This window comes from Physeter macrocephalus, chromosome 7 (assembly GCF_002837175.3).
Source record: "Physeter macrocephalus isolate SW-GA chromosome 7, ASM283717v5, whole genome shotgun sequence".
Classification (NCBI taxonomy): domain Eukaryota; kingdom Metazoa; phylum Chordata; class Mammalia; order Artiodactyla; family Physeteridae; genus Physeter; species Physeter macrocephalus.
This window is the reverse complement of record NC_041220.1, coordinates 147,557,321-147,576,594: the sequence shown is the minus strand read 5'-3', so window position 1 is coordinate 147,576,594 and position 19,274 is coordinate 147,557,321. Positions and strand designations below refer to the sequence as shown.

General features: G+C 50.5%; 1 protein-coding gene across 2 annotated transcripts in view; it reads right to left on the bottom strand.

The window, feature by feature from the left end:
* XG (Xg glycoprotein (Xg blood group)) overlaps positions 1 to 19,274 on the bottom strand; it is a 32,153-nt gene that overhangs the window by 4,276 nt on the left and 8,603 nt on the right. The window contains exons 2-7 of one of the 2 annotated variants that reach the window (XM_007128773.4): positions 12,912 to 12,953; positions 10,440 to 10,463; positions 9,030 to 9,092; positions 5,980 to 6,042; positions 4,881 to 4,916; positions 2,536 to 2,652 (exon numbers count right to left, since the gene is read on the bottom strand). In XM_007128773.4, the coding sequence (XP_007128835.1) occupies positions 2,536 to 2,652; positions 4,881 to 4,916; positions 5,980 to 6,042; positions 9,030 to 9,092; positions 10,440 to 10,463; positions 12,912 to 12,953 (345 nt within the window). The remainder of the gene's footprint in view (positions 1 to 2,535; positions 2,653 to 4,880; positions 4,917 to 5,979; positions 6,043 to 9,029; positions 9,093 to 10,439; positions 10,464 to 12,911; positions 12,954 to 19,274) is intronic. The other variant, XM_007128771.4, reaches the window with a different exon arrangement.

The window sequence follows — 19,274 nt, the reverse complement described above, 5'->3', positions numbered from 1 at the left end:
GACTTCGCTTGTTGGGGCTCCCTCCAGCCCCCTTACATTTGTGCCTGAGATGATGCCTCACTTTCCTTGCCCACTTTCAGCCCTGAGCTCCCGGGGTCACAAGTGCTTACAGAGTTTGGCCAAAGATGCAAGCGAAATTAATGCACAGTGTCTCTGTAATGATAAGGCATGTTGCCCAGAAAGTAACGTTGTTCTTCATAAACTGTTTCTCCCCCGCCCCCCAAACTTTCAGGGTCGGGGGTTATGTACACCAAGGCTCGCCCCGGCCAGGGGGTTGCTCAGTACCACCCACCCACCACTAGAGGGAGGCCAAGGGTAGGTTTTGGGATTTTTGAAGTCGCCCAAATCCTTAAAAAAATACTCCTGGAATAGGCTTCTGTTTCATAGCTTCCTTCCTGGAGGTGGAGGCCCCCTGGCAAAACACAGAGATTCAGACAGGGTTGGTCTCAGGACCAAACCTTGGGAGACCCCGAGTTAGCATCTGAGCTGTTGTTTCTGCAATAAAGCATCCCTTTCTCCACCCAGCCACCCCCGCCCATCTTCCCTTTAGCGATGTCTTTAGGGCCTTCATGGGTCAGCAGACAGGATCTCTGCTCCCAAGGACGGCTACCCACCCGGGCGTGTAATTCTTCAAACCCGGAAGCCTGGACCCAAAGGTGAAGCAGAAAGTCCCAGCACGCCCCCAGCCCTGGCCCCAACCCGTTTCCCTGGGGTCTGTGCACCTTTCGACAGAAAGGTTTGCAATTTAGTCCTTCTGTGGTTTTCTTTTGGGAGAAGGGTCCCAAAACTGCAGACTCCACCCAAATATCTTTCCCGACTCCCTTGTGATTGAAAGTTCACTGAAAACAAAAGCAAGTTACTTATGTAAGGTCTGTGGCAGTAAAACCAAATCTTACAGATAAGAAAACCTTAAAAAATTAATAAAAGTGTAAGCGTCTTTTCAAAAGCGTCTCTCAAGTCCCCCCTGTGTCCGTAATAAAGTCCCAGCTTTCAAATCCCTTCATTAGGCAAGGGGGTCTACCTTGGACTTTATCAGAAATAACATTACCAGCGAAGGACCCCAGAAAGTATTTTTTAATTCAAAATATGCTATCCTTTATTGAGTGTGACACTTGAACACAGCTCACACAGATGCATCGCGGGTGACTGCTTTCAACTCTATTTGCAATATTTTTAAACCCATTGCCTTATTAAACAAAAGCAGACAGAAAACCTTTTACTCACGAAATGAAAGTTTTAATTTTGCATGAACTTTTTTTGATAGATTGTATTCAAGAGGATTTAGCCTTTCATCATAAGTTATATAAATTAACTAACATATATTTGTCAAAGAATTTTATAACATAATATAGCCAATATTCTGTAATACCTGTAAATGGAGTATAACTCTTAAAACTTGTGAAACACTATATTGTACACCTGTAACATATAATATTGTACAGCAAATATACTTCAATTAAAAGAAATGTATAATAAGAAGAGATCTTAAAAGCCATTATTTAGGTGTGGTTTCAAATCAGCTCTAAAGGCCTATATTAAAAAAAAAAACTACTTTAAGGACTTTTTGAAAAGTAATAAATTCTAAATAAAATGAAACATTTTTCATTTTAAGAACAAATTTCCTAGATACATATGATTCGTGTGAAGGCCTATATTAAAAAAAAAAAAAAACTACTTTAAGGACTTTTTGAAAAGTAATAAATTCTAAATAAAATGAAACATTTTTCATTTTAAGAACAAATTTTCTAGATACATATGATTCGTGTGAAGATGTGCCAGTGTGTCTATTGCACGTAAGTTGTTTTGGCTGTTATTATTATTTTTTTTTAATTATTTTTTTTTAAAATTTATTTATTTATTTTGGCTGCGTTGGGTCTTCATTGCTGCACACGGGCTTTCTCGAGTTGCAGAGAGCGGGGGCTACACGGGCTTCTCATTGCGGTGGCTTCTCCTGTTGCGGAGCACAGACTCTATGCGCACGGGCTTCAGTAGTTGTGGCATGCGGGCTCAGTGGTTGTGGTTTGCGGGCTCTAGAGTGCAGGCTCAGCAGTTGCGGCGCACGGGCTTAGTTGCTCCGCAGCATGTGGGATCTGCCCAGACCAGGGCTCGAACCCGTGTCCCCTGCCTTGGCAGGCGGATTCTCAACCACTGCGCCACCGGGGAAGCCCCTTGGCTGTTATTTTATTAAAATAATTGTTTAAGTGAAGTATAGTTGATGTACAAATATTATATTAGTTTCATGCATGCAACATAGCGATTCAAATTTTTATAGATTGTATTCCATTAAAGTTATTATAAAATATTGGCTCTATTCCCTGTGCTGTACCACATATCCTTGTTGCTAATTTGTTTTATACACAGTGTTTGTCCCTCTTAATCCCTTTTGCCCTATCTTGCCCCTCCCCCTTCCCCCTCCCCACTGGGAACCGCTAGTTTGTTCTCTGTATCTGTGAGTCTGCTTCTGTTTTGTTACATTTATTCATATACTTATCAGGCTTTACACTTAGGGAAGATAAAATTGGGAGGGAAACTTGCCATTTGTCCTGCAACAATTCCTCCTCCTGTTGTACTGGAAATAGCTGACCGTTGCCCCCGCCAGGGTCACCAGCACCCCACACACGATAGGAGACAGGATTTTTGCTATCCTGTTGCCTGTGGGAATCCAGAAAAGCAAGATGGTCTGTGAAAAACAGCCAGCCGGAACACTGCTGATTGTAAATAACTCTGCCATCACATCCCTGGCCCTCCCCACCCTCCTGTTCACGGGAAGATGATGGAATTCCCACAAGAAGCCTGAGGAGGTGATTCTGCTTTCACCCGCGGGGAGCTTACCAACCAGTCTTATCGGACTGGGGCTTCCAACAGTTTTGTGCAGAAGATAGGCTTGATATGTTTTTTCATGTATTTGTGAATTTGGATGAATCTGTAGCTTTGGGGACATAGAATGTTTACTCATGCAAAAAAATTCTTTTAACCCAAAAGTGCCCTGATAGCCCAATCCTCAAATCATGCTGGGGCTCTGAACACAACCATATAGCAAACATCAATGCTTTAAGGGAAACTTAGGTTTTCCTGCACAAAATCCAAGGTATGGAACATTCATGTGACAAAAATCAACACTTCCCCAGAAGAACAAATCGTTGCTTCCATCTAAAGTAACCACGCATGTCCTACATCAGATCCAGGCAAGTGCCCGGCGTGTCGTAGGTGATGGATGAGTGGCCACGCCGTGGATGTGGCTCCCGTGATGCTTGGAAGAGCGTTACCATGGCGCCCAGGGATCTATCCCTCCCTCGTGCTGCTGTCTCACCCTGTCCCCTGCTGGACCCCGCTCTCCGGGGCTCCCCACCCCACGTCCACACCCTCTACCATGTGACTTGGTGGCATGGGAGGTGGGGGGGGGGGGTCCAGGTCATCGTCCTCAGAATTGGGTCTTCAGCCAATAGAACCAGCAGACATGAAGCTGTGATGCTTCTTATCCTGGTCATGCTTCTCTTTATTCTCTGGTACCATGTCTGGCTGCCTTGTGGCCCAGCCTGGCCTGGCCTCTTGGACAGATGTGGGCTGGTTTTAGCCCCATTGCGACTCACATAATCATAATCAATGGTGGTTGTTCAAAATCACTATGTTTGGGGCTCTTTTGTTACATAGCACTGCTAACTGATACACCTCTTTCCTCTCTGCCATCCCATACAAATCAACCACGTAATATCAATGATGACTACCAAATGGTCCTCCAGGCTGACCTCTTATCCCCATATCCACTGTCTCTACAGCATCCTCTTTAGTCTGGGAACCAAGTGGGTCTTAACACTGATCTCCCTGACTGTCGCTGGCCCTCTGACCCATGCATCACATAGGTACAAACAGGGGCAGGCTTTTTCCCGTGAAGCATGTATAAAGGGCAGACGTGCCCACGGGGATGGCCTGGCCAGTCACCAGTGTTGCCCCCTGCCTATCACACTCCACACCCTGGCCCCATAAACTACTGTTGTTCCCTGGGGTGTACCCAGCCCGACCTAGCACAGCACCTACCTCTCCTGTCCTGGCTGCCTCTCACCCATCCTTTAGACCCGGCCTTGGAGAAGGTCCCCTCAAGGAGCAACCTTACCCACCTCCATTCGGCCCCAGTCTAGGATGAGTCCTTCTGTCCTGCCGTGGACCCCATCAAACCATGTGTCAGACCTGGATTCTTGCCCTGAGATGCACCCCTTCTGCCCCACCTCCTGCCCACGAGAAGAAAAGCATCCATGGACTTGCCCAGAATGTCCATACACCCAGTACTGAGGCTCTGCATGGGGACAGGGTCTTAAGGTTGGAAAGACACCTCAATACCTTTCTTCTTCCCAAAGCCTTGGGGTCAGCTGGGCGGATTCACTGTCACCCTCCACCTAAATGCCAGATCAAGAGGCTGGACCCCATCCTCCCAGCGACACACAACAAAATCCCACTGTCCGGACTCCAGCCTCCACTGCTGGCCCTCTGATGGGGCTGGCAGTGCCCTCTGGGGGTTCTCTATGGCTGAATGCCATGACTTCCCCTCTCCTCTGCTTTGTGGCTTCCGGTCAGGAGTGGTCAATGAAAGGGACACCATCGGTGGCCCAGCGGCAGGTCCACGAACCCCAGCCCTGCTCGCAGAGCTCTCCGAGGCATCTTCCAGCCTGAGGACAGTCCTCGCCCTCCTTCTCTGACCCCCACAGGATGGACCCCTCCCTGAAGGACAGACGTGTGTTCAGAAGCTTCCAGACGAGCACGGGAACAGTAGGGGCTCCCTGAACGCCCTCAGGTTGCAATAATCACACGTCTACCGCACTTCATCCCGCAGTGATGCGGAGAGCTCGCTCCTGGGAACGGTGGGGTGTCCCGCCCCTGTGTGTTACCTTGTGGGCTGCCGTACGAGGGAGAGCCATCTCCACCTGGAAGGGGACAAGCACACGGTCATTCATGTATTCGGAAGAGCTGGTCGGGCGGCCTCTTCTGCTGCCAACGCCATGAAGATGATAGGGACGTGGCCTATCCGTTTCCCTGGAGAGCCCTGACTAATACTGGCTGCTATGACAAAGTAGCACAGACAAAGTGGTTTAACTAGCTAGCTATTATCTATCTATCTATCATCTATCTATTATCTATCATCTATCCATCTACATAGATATTAGATACAACCTGTTGGTTCTAACTCAAGGAAATAAATTAACCACGATTGCATGGCATTACATGTTACAAAGTATAACATGATCTCCTGCTGCAGGGCAAAGGGATACTTGTGCATCGGAAAGGATCACAGTTTAGGATCTAGAGGTCAGGTCTTGGAGACAGAGATGCCACCTCAAGCCGAAATCTGCAGGGAAGAAATGATGCTTGGATCTCTCTGAAGGTTGTCTGGTTGGGAATAAGCAACGGTGTTTTGCACCCTAGGAATTCAACGTTCGAATAATATCTCAAGAGAATCTGAAACAGGGGACCTCCTCATTGCCAAACCAGCTGGAAATGAGGATACCCGCAGAGCTGAGCTTTCCCCAGCACCCATCTGTCGGCCCACGTGTCTGCCCAAGCCCTGGAATTCTTGCGATTCTCCCACCACCATGAGCCAGCATCCCTTGGTCCTCCCCCAGGTGCATGGATTCCCAACACGTCACTCGATCTATGGCGGGAACTCAGGCAACGTGGCCCCAAAGGGCTCTTGACGAGGGAAGCAAAACTTAACGGAACACCCAAAACAGAGCAACCAAGGACAAAGAGAATCCCCTTCCTCCACAGTGACGTGAGATGTCTGTGGGGCACATTGCATTCTTTCAGCCCAAAACAAAACAAAACAAAATGCATCCTCCATCAACAGAGGGATTGATAAGAGCAGAACCTCTGCATATTTCAAACGCCAACTCGTCGTATTTCACCGCCCGAGGACAGAATTCCAAGACGGGTCCGTTGCATCTCTCCCAGCCAATGCTTCCAGAAGGTGTCTCAATACTCAGGACTCACCTGCACTGTTGTCAGAGCTGCCAGGCTGGGGACGTGGCAGTGGCTTTGGCCTTGGGTAGATATCTGTTGGAAAACACCAAGGTGATGTTAGGAAAAGAATGACATCTTCCCGCAATGAACCATTCACACAATACAAAAGGCCGAAATACAAAATGACATTCCAGCTTATTTATATTTGCTGTTTATCGCTTTCACAGAACCTCTGGTATTCAAAATCTCCAAAGCTTTAAAAGCCACGTTGATCTCGGGGCCCGGAACCTCCTCCTTTGGTTCTGAAAGCAAGAAGTTCACGGATTCCTGAAATGAATCTGTCAGACGCTGCCCTGTGAATGTCCCAATGTTTAGCGTTATCGCAAACATCCGGTTGTTTGCAAAAGCCCGTCATCAATATTAGGACAAAAGCATCTCACATTTTGGATGACGTGTTACCCTTCCTGCCGTGCGTGTGTATGTTCCGTCACTGGAGTTAATCTTAACTTTTGTCACAAATGACCTTAATCTGTCCTTCAAACTTAGCCCAAGCTTCCTGCCCCAGAGCCTTGGCACAAAACACTGTCTCTGCCAGGATCTCCCATTCCACCTGCGGGGCCTTTCTTGCACAGCAGAATGTTCCAGAACACCCTGTATTCAAGGGACTGCTCACCACTGCCTTCAGTGACTCACCTTTCTTCTCAAGAGACACTTACAGGAACTGGGTGAGCCGGGAGGCAAGCATGAAATTTAAGGAGACCTTCTACTCCTGTATTGCTGTTTCCACACTTAAGTTCTAATCCAGTTCTTTCCCCTCTTCGTTTGCTGTGTGTATTGAGTTTGCTGTGTCCCTGTTTTTACATGTTTTATCATTTCATCATGAAACGTTCCAAATGGGTTAGGCAGAAAAGCATATTCCCTGAGTCTGAGCAGTGTTCCAAAACCTCTTAATCAAGACGTGTTCCCCAATAAACAATAAACCATCAGCAGAACTAGCTTCTAAGGGACAGTCAGGCTGATACCAAAAGCCACATAACTCATTTCAAATATAAATTCATTATTTGGGGGCAGCATTTTAAAGGCATCTCCCCACTGGGTTTTAGCAGAGCTTGAAAACAAAGGCCAGAGAGCAACCTTCCTCTAATTTGGAATGTGTCAGCTGCTGAAACCCTGAGTCACAGAGGGACCCCTCCCGAGCCTGAGGCTTGCTACGCACGCCCTGGGGTGGATGAGTCACCCTGGTCCTGGTGACTCATCTTACAGGAGGGCCAACATCAAACATCCTCTGGGCCCCGTGGGAGGGAAGCCCATGGGATACGTTTAACCCGAGATCCCCAAATAGACTCGCAAGAAACACTCCTCAGGAGGGATTTCTACCGGCACCTTGTAGAATAACAGCGCTCCGCCGGACAATAGTTGGTTGAAAAGGCTGGAAGGAATTTTTACAAGAAAGGAATCGATTGGAGCTGGGATATTAAAATTGGAGGGGAAAAAAAACCAAAGAGGATGGAACCGGGCAGGGCGCTGTGGGGCTCCGGGGCACAAAAGCCTTCCTGTGTCCCCCGTTTCTTGATGATAGGAAATAGGCTACCTTCAGCCCCCATGACCTTCCCTGAGTTCCAACGGGCAGATTCAAGCAGTTGCTAATCAGGGAAGGGAGGGGATGCGGAGACAAGGGAGGAGGAGTGAGGACACAACAGTGCAGCCTCTGGGGCAGGTCCGGGCTCCCCCTCGAGGGATGCACGGGACAATACTGTTCAGCAGATACTGAAACCCCCAACAAATGGACGATGTTAACTGCTTGATAAACCATTCTTCATTCCAAAGAGAAGGCCACAGTTTGATAACCTCTGACAAGCACAGAAACCCATCAGGAGACCACCTGAGCCCCGGTGATGTCTAGATTGAAGGAGTGCAGGCCCTGCAGGCACCCTGGTCCTTCTCAGCAGCCCCACCCTTTGAACCATTGCTATAAAACTCCTCACCGAATCCCACCTCAGGTAGGGACACAGTTGTTGTTTTTTGTTTTTTTTTTGCTGTAGGCGGGCCTCTCACTGTTGTGGCCTCTCCCGTTGAGGAGCACAGGCTCCGGACGCGCAGGCCCAGCGGCCACGGCTCACGGGCCCAGCCGCTCCGCGGCACGTGGGATCTTCCCGGACCGGGGCGCGAACCCGGTTCCCCTGCATCGGCAGGCGGACGCGCAACCACTGCGCCACCAGGGAAGCCCAGGGACACGGTTTTGAGGGCAGGAGCCCGCTGTGTCCCCCCGCTTTGCCAGGCAAAGCAACGAAGCTATTCTTTTCTACTTCACCTGAAACTCTGTCTCTGAGATTCCATTTGGCACCGGTGTACAGAGGCCAAGTTTCGGTATCAAGGATGACAGAGTAGCGACGTAAGCGTCCGTTAACTGACGCAGTTAGTGGCCTGGGTTGCTTTGCGATTAGGTAACAGCTTCGTAGAACCTTACGTCTTACTTTTCGCGACATCTCCCTCACCATGGCCAGCACCACCGCCGAGGAGATGAACTTCCACGCATCTCAAGGCTACCTACACCAAGCTTCCAGAAGCTTCCGCAAGCCGTCAACTTGGCCAGTGTCACTGGTCACCTCTGCCTGGTCAGCTTTTAGGTCTTTAGGGTTTTTGAATTGCTGAGGACTTTATGGGCTATTGGCTAATATTACCCCCCTCCTGGCCCCCCCCCCTTTTTTTTTTTTAAGTGATCTATAGGCGCAGTGTCTGCCAAGCTTTTTAAAACAAAGGAGAAACTGAAGATAAATGACCTAAAACGCACAGTGCATGGGAAGTTATTAGGAACCACGGAAACAGCTAGAAAAAGACTCGTCCTCCAGCCTGATTAAAATTCCAGCACAATAATGCACAACGTCCCAAAATGCTCAGTATTCTCCAAGCGTCTGAGCAACGAGGAAATAAAATAATGCAAACTGCTCCCCCCGCCCCCGTAAAAGCTGAGTTGGTTCTTACTTCAGAAGCAGCCAGATGAAAACTCATAGTTACAAAAAAAAAAGAAAAAAAGAGGCACCTTTCATCAAACTTGTTTCGAAATGAATGACCATTCTTACTTCCACTGTTGTCGGGGTTTCCAGGCTGCGGCTGGTAGGGGGGCCTCGGCTTTGGGTAGTTATCTGTGGGGAAGACAGCATGGCATGTTTAGAAGAATGTCCTTCCGTCAGTAGCAGCCTATAAAAGAAGAACTAGATCTTATATTTTATCCACACTTGCTGCTCACAGACTTACAGATCACCATCGAGCCGCTAAAAATCACTTAGCCGCTAAAAGTAAAACCTCAGAACGTAGAACTTAAAGAAAAAACCGCATACACACAGTTACAAAACTAACTGTTTAGCCTTTACACTGTACGCAAAAAAAAAAAAAAAAAAACACCCCAAAATACTGTTTATTCCTTGAAGATTATTTTGTCTGACATTGCTACATGATGCCATTTTCCTCTGGTTAGTATCTGCCTCCAAATCTCTACCCAAACATTTACTTTCACTTTGTTTAATAGCATATAATGATTTTAAAGTGCTTTAAGCCCTGTCTTTTAACATAGTCATTAAATCATTTTACATCTACAGTAATTAATGTCAACGTTATTCCTACTATTTTATTTTTTTTCTTTTCTTTTCTTTTTTTAAAATTTCTGGACCTCTAGTTAATCGAGTTTACTGTATTCTTCGTTGAATCAAGTTTATTTTATTCTTCATTTAATCAAGCTTATTCTTCATTTTTCTCTAATCAAGTTTATTCTTCATTCAATCAACTTTATTATTCTTTTTTTTTTTTTTTTTTTTTTTTTTTTGTGGTATGCGGGCCTCTCACTCTTGTGGCCTCTCCCGTTGCGGAGCACAGGCTCCGGACGCGCAGGCTCAGCGGCCACGGCTCACGGGCCCAGCCGCTCCGCGGCACGTGGGATCCTCCCAGACCGGGGCGCGAACCCGGTTTCCCTGCATCGGCAGGCGGACGCGCAACCACTGCGCCACCAGGGAAGCCCCAACTTTATTATTCTTTTCATCAACTTTATTCTTAATTTTTCTCTCCTGGACTAACGTAGGAATTATACACGATCAACCTAAGTGTGTGTGTTTCTGTTGAAATCCTTCTTTTCAGTTCATTTGGGTCTATACCCAGGAGTAGAACTGCTGCATCATAGGGAAATTCTACATGTAGCTTTCTGAGCAGTTGCCAGACTGTTTTCCGCTGAGGCTGCGCCATTTTCTATCCCCACCAGCAACGCACCAAGGCTCCAATGTCTCCACACCCTCACTGACACTTGGTATCGCCCATATTTTGATTCTAGCAGTCCTAGTAGGAGCGATGTCTCACTGTGATTTTGATTTCCAGTTCCCCAAGGACCAGGCTTTGCTTTAAACACCGGCCCCTCTTTCACGCGGTCCACGTCCCTAGAAACACCTTCAGAAACCTCATCTCAGGGGCGCAGCCTCATTTCTGTGCAGCCAGTAGTCACTCACCTGAGCTAGGCTTCTTGGTGGGCTCTGTGGACAGAGAGAACATACATTCAATACGCATCGAGGATTTACGTGCAGCTCAAAGAAAGAATCGTTAATGCCCTAATAACGAGAATTTCAAGGCACTAACACAGACATGATATGAGCACAAATTCCACTCTGTATTCGAGGGGGCGGGGAGAAAAGAACAAAAGCATCCTTAAATCCCGTGCCCACCCGTCTCCACCGGAGCTGTGCAGAGGTCCCGCTGGGGGAGCAAAGCTTTCCTGAGGTGGTCAGCTCAGCTCCTCAGGAAGTAAGTTTCATCCGAGCCTTGCAGGAGGTGAGGGAGCGAGATTTCGGACGCCAGCAGGATGACCGACTGAGCAAAGAGCATCCAGGGCAGGGGGGCGCAGAGCTGCTGCCACTCCAACATGCAAGGTGACTACGTGCCTGCAGAGCAGAGGTAGGGCGGGTGAAGGCAAATCTGGAGAGAAGCTTCCCCCGATTCCAGGACGATGCTTCTCTCACTCTCTTGCACGTGTTTCTTCACGTGACAAAGGTCTGCGGAGTGCCGGTTGCTGCCGGGGTGTGGAAACGCGGTGGTCCACAGCCTCCCGGGTGGTTTCGGTTCCCTGAGGTCAGCACTCATGGACGGGGCATCGGGTGCATAGTACCTGTCTGCCAGGCTCAGTGAGTCTAGGGGTGCAGTGCGGGGGGGCAGACAGGGGCAGCAGCAGAAGGAGGTTTGGGGAAGGTGCTCAGAGGGGTGGCACCTGACAAGGCTGAGGGAGGTTGGAGCTGCCGGGCGCACGGTGGACAGGGTCCTTCCTCTCTGCAGAAAGCCCTCTCTCACTGAGCGCCGCGGGTTCAAGGTCCATCCACGCTGTAGCCTGGGTCAGAGCTCCACTCCTTTTCAGGGCTGTGTGATATTCCACCGTGTGCATGGACCCCAGGCTGTGTATCCACCCATCCGTCCGTGGACACTTGGGTGGCTTCTGCCTTTCGGGGATGATGAATTATGCCGCTATAAACACGCATGCGTCTGAGTCTCTCCTTTCAATCCTTCTCTTTCTTCCTAGGAGGGGAATTGCCAGTGCACAGGTTGATGATGTTTTCTAATCGATAAAACGCCTCCGAGGACTCTGCACCCCAGCCCTCAGCGGCGTGTACCCTACCCTGGGTGTGCTCCTTCTTTATCCATCCCAGACGCTGTGCCGACCACCCAGGCTGAATCTGGGGGGGCACCTCCCAAAGCCCCGCAGTGTGGCCGCAACCACTGGCCCTCCTATAACCCTGACCTCGCAGCACGCCCACTCTGGGAAGGACTGAGCCCCTCACCATTGCAGTGTGATGGGGGAAGCAGCGTGTCAGCCTTGACCTGCCTCATTAGGTTTGTCTGGGGCTCTGACGATAATCTCACATCTGCTCTGTCACGGTTACCACCAGCAAAAGCCTCAGTTAGTGGGGAAAATTGGGGAGGGGGGCAGGTCTTGCATCATTGGCTGTCATCCTTTTTCTTTTTTTCCTCATCCATTATTTTGTTCTTTCTATTTCTTACATGTCTGCAATTTTTCTGATTACAAAATAATACATAGTAAAAATTCCAACATATCAGAAATGTGAAAACTTAGATAATGAATATCTTTCAAAATGCCATTCTCTAGAGAAGAAATATTGTTAAAATTTTATTATTCCTAAGGTGTATTTTTCATTTTAAAAAGCAGCTCCTTCGAGAGTACAGAAGTACTAAGTGTCGCCTCCTGGCTCATAATCTCTAGGAAATAGTGGAGAAGTGACAGGCTGCTATTGGAGGCCACCCTGTCCCCTGGTTCTCAAGCTCCTTTTCTTTTTTTTTGGTTGTCATGCTTTTTTAAGTTGAGGGGGTCTGGTGATCACGTCCCTTCTTGACTTCTTGGAAAATCCACCGTAACTGATGTGCGATGAGTGACCTGGGGTTGTCCTGATGACAGAAGAAGCTGATTTTTCTCTGAGTAGACAAGCACCGATCTTTCTTCCACTGTGCCTGCAGGTCACACCCCTTCCTTCTCCCCCAAGCCCCCCAGGTCTGAACGCTCCTGCCACCCAGCTCGACTGTGGGCCTTAACCCAGACCTTCCTCCCGGGCCCAGGAGATGTACAGTCAGCTTTCCAGCTGGCAAGAAGGTCCAGCTGACCTCAAGGGCAGTGGCCACACACAGGCGGGGTGTAGGGGGGTCTTCCAAGTTGTAGATGCCCCGCGAGTAGAGGTGAGCCACACTTAAGAGAAGGGAAACCCTCCAGCGTATGTGCAGACCCCTGGCTTGGGGAGCCCAGACCTACGAAGACATAAGACCGAGCCCCGCAGCTAAGGCAGGAAGCGAAGGTGCTTGTGATCTTGGGTGAGAAACAGAGCTCTCACTGCCTGGAATTCGGAATCCCCGCCAAACCCCGAGGCACCACAGAGCTGACACAGGCTGCAAAGCACAGCATCTCCTGGAGAAAGACAGGCACTTACCGGGGTCATCGAGAGCATCGGCCAAATCAAAGTCACCTTGACCTGTGGGGAGACATAGGGCGTTAGGTCACACCGCGATGGGACCGTCAGGGCCCCCTGACACCTGTCTCCACCCCCTTGGCCCCGTCTGCCCAGACATCCCCCCTGGTGCAAAGGGCAAGCCCACCACCCACCGTGAGGTCAGCGGAAGACCACAGTCCCCCTCTCTCTCTCCACCGCCCCCGTGGTGTGTTTGTCAAACCAACATCTTAGCTTTCCTGGCAGGCTGTGCCCCTCACCAAAGACGCCTCCGAAGGAAGATGACGGCACCCCCGTCTTTTTCTTTTTTTATTGAAATATAGTTAAGCTACAATATTGCGTTAGTTTCTGCTGTACGCAAAAGTGATTCAGTTATACATATATATATTGTTTCAGATTCTTTTCCCTTATGGGTTATTACAAGATATTGAATGCAGTTCCCTGTGCTGTACAGTAGGTCCTTGTTGTTTATCTATTTTATATACAATAGTTGATATCTGCTAATTCCAAACTAATTTATTCTCCCCCCCGCTTTCCCCTTTGGTAACCATAAGTTTGTTTGCTATGTCTGTGAGTCTGTTTCTGTTGTGTAAGTAAGTTCATTTGTATTATTTTTTACATTCCACGTATAAGTGATACCATATGGTAGTTGTCTTTCTCCGTCTGACTTATTTCACTTAGTATGACAATCTCTAGATCCATCCATGTTTGCTGCCAATGGCATCCCCATCTTTTTTTTTTTAATTAAAAAAAACTTTTTAAAATTATTTTTTTGGCTGCATTGGGTCTTTGTTGTTGCGCGCGGACTTTTCTCTAGCTGCAGCGAGCGGGGGGTTACTCTTCGGTGTGGTGCGTGGGCTTCTCATTGCGGTGGCTTCTCTTGTAGCGGAGCACGGGCGCTAGGCGCGGGCTCAGTAGTTGTGCCACGCGGGCTCAGTAGTTGTGGCTCGTGGGCTCTGGAGCGCAGGCTCAGTAGTTGTGGTGCACGGGCTTAGCTGCTCCGCGGCATGTGGGATCTTCCCGGACCAGGGCTCGAACCCGTGTCCCCTGAATTGGCAGGCGGATTCTTAACCACTGCACCACCAGGGAAGTCCCTGGTATCCCCGTCTTAAAGACGAGGGAGATGCTCCTAGGATCTCAGCTGCCTCGAGCAAAACACATAGACGTCTTGGAAAGCCACAGAACCCGTGCATTCTGCAAACATTTACGAACTGCGACTCTGATCCAGGCACACTGTTACCCAATGGGGACGGGACCTTCAATGACACTAGCGCTGCTTCCTGCTTCTTTAGGGGAGAGAGACCCGTGAATATCCCTCAAGGTGGGGACAGGGTGCAGCGGGGACCACAAGGCAGCGGGGGCAAGTGCACGTCTTGTGTGAGCCGACCTGGAGGTCTGACTGGAGGAGGTGACACGTGAGCCGTGTGGAAGATAGTGGTTTACGCACCGGGAAACACTCTGACCCCGGTTTACAGCTCAGGGGAGGCCTTCGGGAAATGCGGTACGGTGGCGGCTCTGTGGCTGGGACTGTGGATATTTTCCTTTATGGCTAAAACAGAATGCATCTTGGACTGAGGCCCAGAAACACGCTGCCCTTGCCTCTCCGTGACACCCCCGCGAGCGTTTCACAAACATTTCCACCCCGGCTCCCTCCCAGTGCTCAGGGGCTCAGAAATTCTGCTGGCGTGCAGGTTTCAGACTTGTTAAATATACTATGAGGAAGTCCAGGGTCTGGAGAGAAGTGGAGGCTGGATTTCAGTTTTCTTACAAGCTCGACTCGGAGAAACCTGAGTGGATAACAAGTGAGTCAGGGGGACTGGCACTGACTGCTCACGGGTACGGGGTTCCTTACGGGGGTGATAAGAACATTCTGGCATTCGATGGTGGTGATGGTTGCACAACATTGTGAACGTGCTAAACAAAAATGCCTGCACTATTCACTTTCAAAGGGTTCACAGGGTGACTCTTATGCGTGTGAATTTTATCTCAAAATAACCCACAAAACATTTTTAACGAGCTGAGGGTTCCTTTCCTGCCAGTTTAAGGGCTTCTTCCCACACACAGCCCACCTATCACCTTCGCCGCCTCTAAAACTAGAGAAGCCCGATCAGAAAACCTCTGAGCTCCTGACCAATTTGCATCTCCTCTTCGGCTGATAAAAAAAGAGCTTTTTAAAAGAGATTTGTTGACAGATTATACAATTCACCCGTTTAGAGCACGCAATCCAGTGGCATGTAGTATGTTTATAACGAATGCTATGCAACCACCACTTCTATCCGGTTCCACCACATGTTCCTCCCCCAGAACAGACCCCGTCTGCATTAAGACTCACTCCCCATCCCCCCTGCCCAGCCCCCGACACCACAGACCCACCCTCTGCCTCTGTGGACTGGCCTGCTCTGGACGTTTCCTATCCATGGACTCGCACACGGTGTGTCCTCCTGGGTCTGGCTTCTCTCACCGAGCATCCTGTGTTCAAGGTCCAGCCACATGCTCAAGCGTCGCAGTGTGAAATCCTAAATCCGCCCGGGGCAGGGTTTCCTCAGGCAAAGACCCTGCTTTCAGGCCCCCACGATCTGCTCCCCGCTTTGTCGCTCTGGCCGGCAGGCTCTCGGACTGCCCACCGCCCGTCGCTTTGCTCTCCAGGACCTCGGCTCTGACGGGCTGCCGACAGGCCTGCAGGTGGGGGCCTGGAGGCCCCACCCTGTGCCCCCTGCTTCCCGCACCAGCCGTGCCGCGGGAACGTCGCTGGGGACCTCTTAGGATGCTCAGCCGTCTACGAGTGCCTACTAGGTACCAAGCCCCACTGCAAGCATCTGCAGGTCACCCGAGCATATCCCTCTTTCCGCCCACGAGGGGACGTCAGCGTTACCACCATGCACTTGTCCCAGCCGAGGGGCCTGAGTTTCCGGGAGCTTAAGGGCAACGTCAGGTTTTGCACCCAGACCCTCCAGGAGCCCCAGTCCCAGCCCCTGTGCCTGGAAGGGGGCCGGTGGGAAGCAGGGGGGACACCGTTTTCCTAGACCCTGGGCGTCCTAGACTCCCCGAGTCTGCCTGGAGGCCGTTTTGACCCGTCCAGCTTGGGGTCGGGGAAGCCCTTGGCCTGGCCCGGCTGGGATGCCATGGGGGCAGCTTCTGGGGCTGCTTGTCAAGGGAACAGGGACCCCGGTGCATGGACACCCCCAGGCAGGGGTTTCCGGAGCTGGGACCGGCCCAGGCACTGGAGGGCAGAGGAGCTGAGGTCAGAGGGCACCCATCCGCGGCCTCACGGTCCGGACTGGAGGCCGGGGGTCAGTGCGTTTAGAGGCCGTCTCTAACACAGGGAGGTCCCGCATCTGTCCCCATCGCCCCTCTCTTCGGCCAGGGTCTGTGTCCCTCCAGCTTCTGCCAGGTCCTCTTTTGGGGAGCAAGCTGGCCACTCTGCGCTCTGGGTCATTGTCCAGGGGCTGGGGGACAGGAATCAGCTACAAGGGCAGCTCCAGAATTTGCATTCTAATCGCCCGTTGACAGTTTACAGATAATTCTCTGGAACTTTCCAGGAGGTCCAGGCAACCCGTAAAGAAGCACCTAAACAGTGTCCTCCAACCTGAGTGTCAGGTCACTCCCTGTTCTGAGATGATCGAAGCCTCTGTTATCTGTCTCCTCCCGGCCTCTCCGGAATCCATTGTGCAACCAACTGGGCTGGGCGGGAGCTGGCTGTTTTCCAAAAGGGCCTTGGGTCGTCTCTGGGGATGTGGTAGCCTTGCCAGCTGGCCTGCTTGCAGCCGGAAGCCAGGGAGCGCCCTCTGGGGCTTTGAGAACAGCCAAGTCCCTCCACCCTGCCCTAACCCCATTCTGGGTCCCCTTCTCTTTCCAGCAGCCTCCTTCCATTTGGAGATGCTTCTGACGAGGAGGAGAGAGGTCGTGGAGGAAGCTGTCCCTAGTTGTGGCGCTACTGGGAGGGCACAGAGCCGGCGCCGCGCCCAGCATGAGGCGCCCCTACCCTCGCCTTGGCGACGGTCCAGTGCCGCAGGCCAGGCTGGCATTCCTCCGACGCCGTCTGCTCTCCAGAGGGGCTGCAGCCAAGACCCTCCCCATGCGCTTCAAATCGCAGCCCCACCGGGGATGCAGCCCTGCCAGGCACGTCACTCAGGTGGACGATACAGATTCAGAGGGTCAATCTCGGTGGAACTGGGGGGCGGGGGAATGCAGCGCCGCAGGGCAATTACTTCCACTAGCTTTTTTTTTTTTTTTTTCCCCACTCAGAGCCTCAGACGGGGCTGGGAACATAAGACGCGTTTCTGATCTGCTTAGTTTAGCTGGCTCGGCGGTTTCTAATCAATCCCACATGTTCTGGGATCTGTAAACACCGAGGAGAAAGCAGCCTCGTGGGTTCTGGGATCATAATGCTGGTCACCCATTGCTGACATCCTGGAGACGGGGGTTTAAAATGACGCATGCTGCTGTGGGGGAGGTCTTAGCATCGTACTCAAGACCCCCGACCCTCCGAAAAAAAAAAAGCTATTTAGGAGGGATTTTGAGACGAAACCACCTGAGTGGCATTTGGATGAATTCTTTCGTTATCTCTCGTAACCAATCCCCTCCCTCCCCAGTCAAATTCTACCCCAACAAGATTCTAAGATGCCTTGTGTCGGAGTGTGCTTCCCTGAACTTCCCAGACCCACAAGCCTACAGGACAAAGGGCCTTTTTGCAAAGGAAGGAGCTGTTGGAACAATCTCGGCAGGGTGCTGAGGACGACCCCTTGCACTGGAAAAAACCCACCACGCCTCCACGGCGACCACGATGGAGGCACACGTCCAAGTTCCCGCTAACTAACCCCTGAATTATTCCCTCTGAAGGAGGAAACCAGCCCCAGGCTAGCTCTGAGCAGAGGGGGGAAAACTGATTACTATCTAAAGCCCTGGCGCCAATTACAGCCGTTACCAGCAGAATTTTTAGGTGCTGAATTTAATTACCTTTGAATGGGTCCGTCAGGGGATAAAAATCCCACCCCTCACAGGCAGGCAGGATCTTTTATTATTTTATTACTTTTTATTATTATTTTTTATTCCGGCCAGTGTCCTTGTATCTGTGTCCCCTTCTGGAACGGCTGCCCTTCAAGACAATTGCTTTCCTATTGCTTCAAGACAATAGGATTTTACAGGCTTCCTCTGAAGCGTGGGTTAATTTAAGCCAGACCCTCCGGGGATCAGAGGTCACAGATTAAGCCACTTTGCAAGCCATAAATCGGTAGGACTTTCTTGTCCTTGAGGGATTTCACCCAGCTGGAGCAGGGACTCCCAGGGAACAAATCCCGACTTCCTTCAGGCAAATTTAAGGTGCCCCTTTTGACTCTGGCTCAATTGTCTTTAAAAATACTATACTTCAGGGGACTTCCCTGGTGGTCCAGTGGTAAAGCATCCGCCTTCCAATGCAGGGGACGCGGGTTCGATCCCTGGTCTGGGAACTAAGATCCCACATGCCGCGAGGCAGCTAAGCCTGTGTGCGCTGCAACTACCGAGCCCGTGCGCCTCAACTACAGCCTACGTGCCGCAAACTACGGAGCCCACGCGCTCTGGAACCTGCGGGCCACAACTTGAGACAAGCCCGCGAACTAGAGGGAAGCCCGGGCGCCGCCGCAAAGATCCCGTGTGCCACAAAAATAAATAAATAAAAATACATACATAAGTAAATAAAATAAAATAAAATAAAAGTACCATACTTCAATTTAAAAAAATATGTACAGAAAGCATATTACAGCGGCTCTTTCCCAGGACGCTGAGATTCACGGAGTAGAGAAACGAAAGCATCTGCATAGGTTAGCAGTTCAGATTTACAAGGGAGAAAAGGAAGGGATGCGTCCAAGTGGGGAATTGTTCCCGGTGGGTCTTGGTGTATCACCGGCAGGTTTCCACCTCCTCCTCCTGGAACAGCTGTGTCACCAAATCCATTCCAGTCTCTAGTTTCTCCCGACATTTCGGTTTCCTGCAGGACAGCAAATATTCTTAAAGAGAGCTGGGTTCTCACCCTGCACAGCTCGACGCGAATATCCAGATACTTGGTCACTGACACTCCACACCACTCCTCCATGACCTCAGCCCCTGAGAGCAGCCCAGTTTCGCCCCAGAAGGTCCACCAGTTGTCTGGGTTCCTGACATCCCAAAGGGCCCTTCTAGCGCATTGCAGACGGAAGCCCTCTGCACCAACGCACGGAGTCCTCAGGAGGAGAGGTGTTTGGTCACAAAGCAGTAAGGAATGATTATCTGCCAAAAAAGGCAAGACATGCGTCATGAAATGGAGACTTGGGAAAAATGCCGCAGACCATCTGAGGAGGCAGCGTGGGATGGTGTGTCCTAAACCAGCCT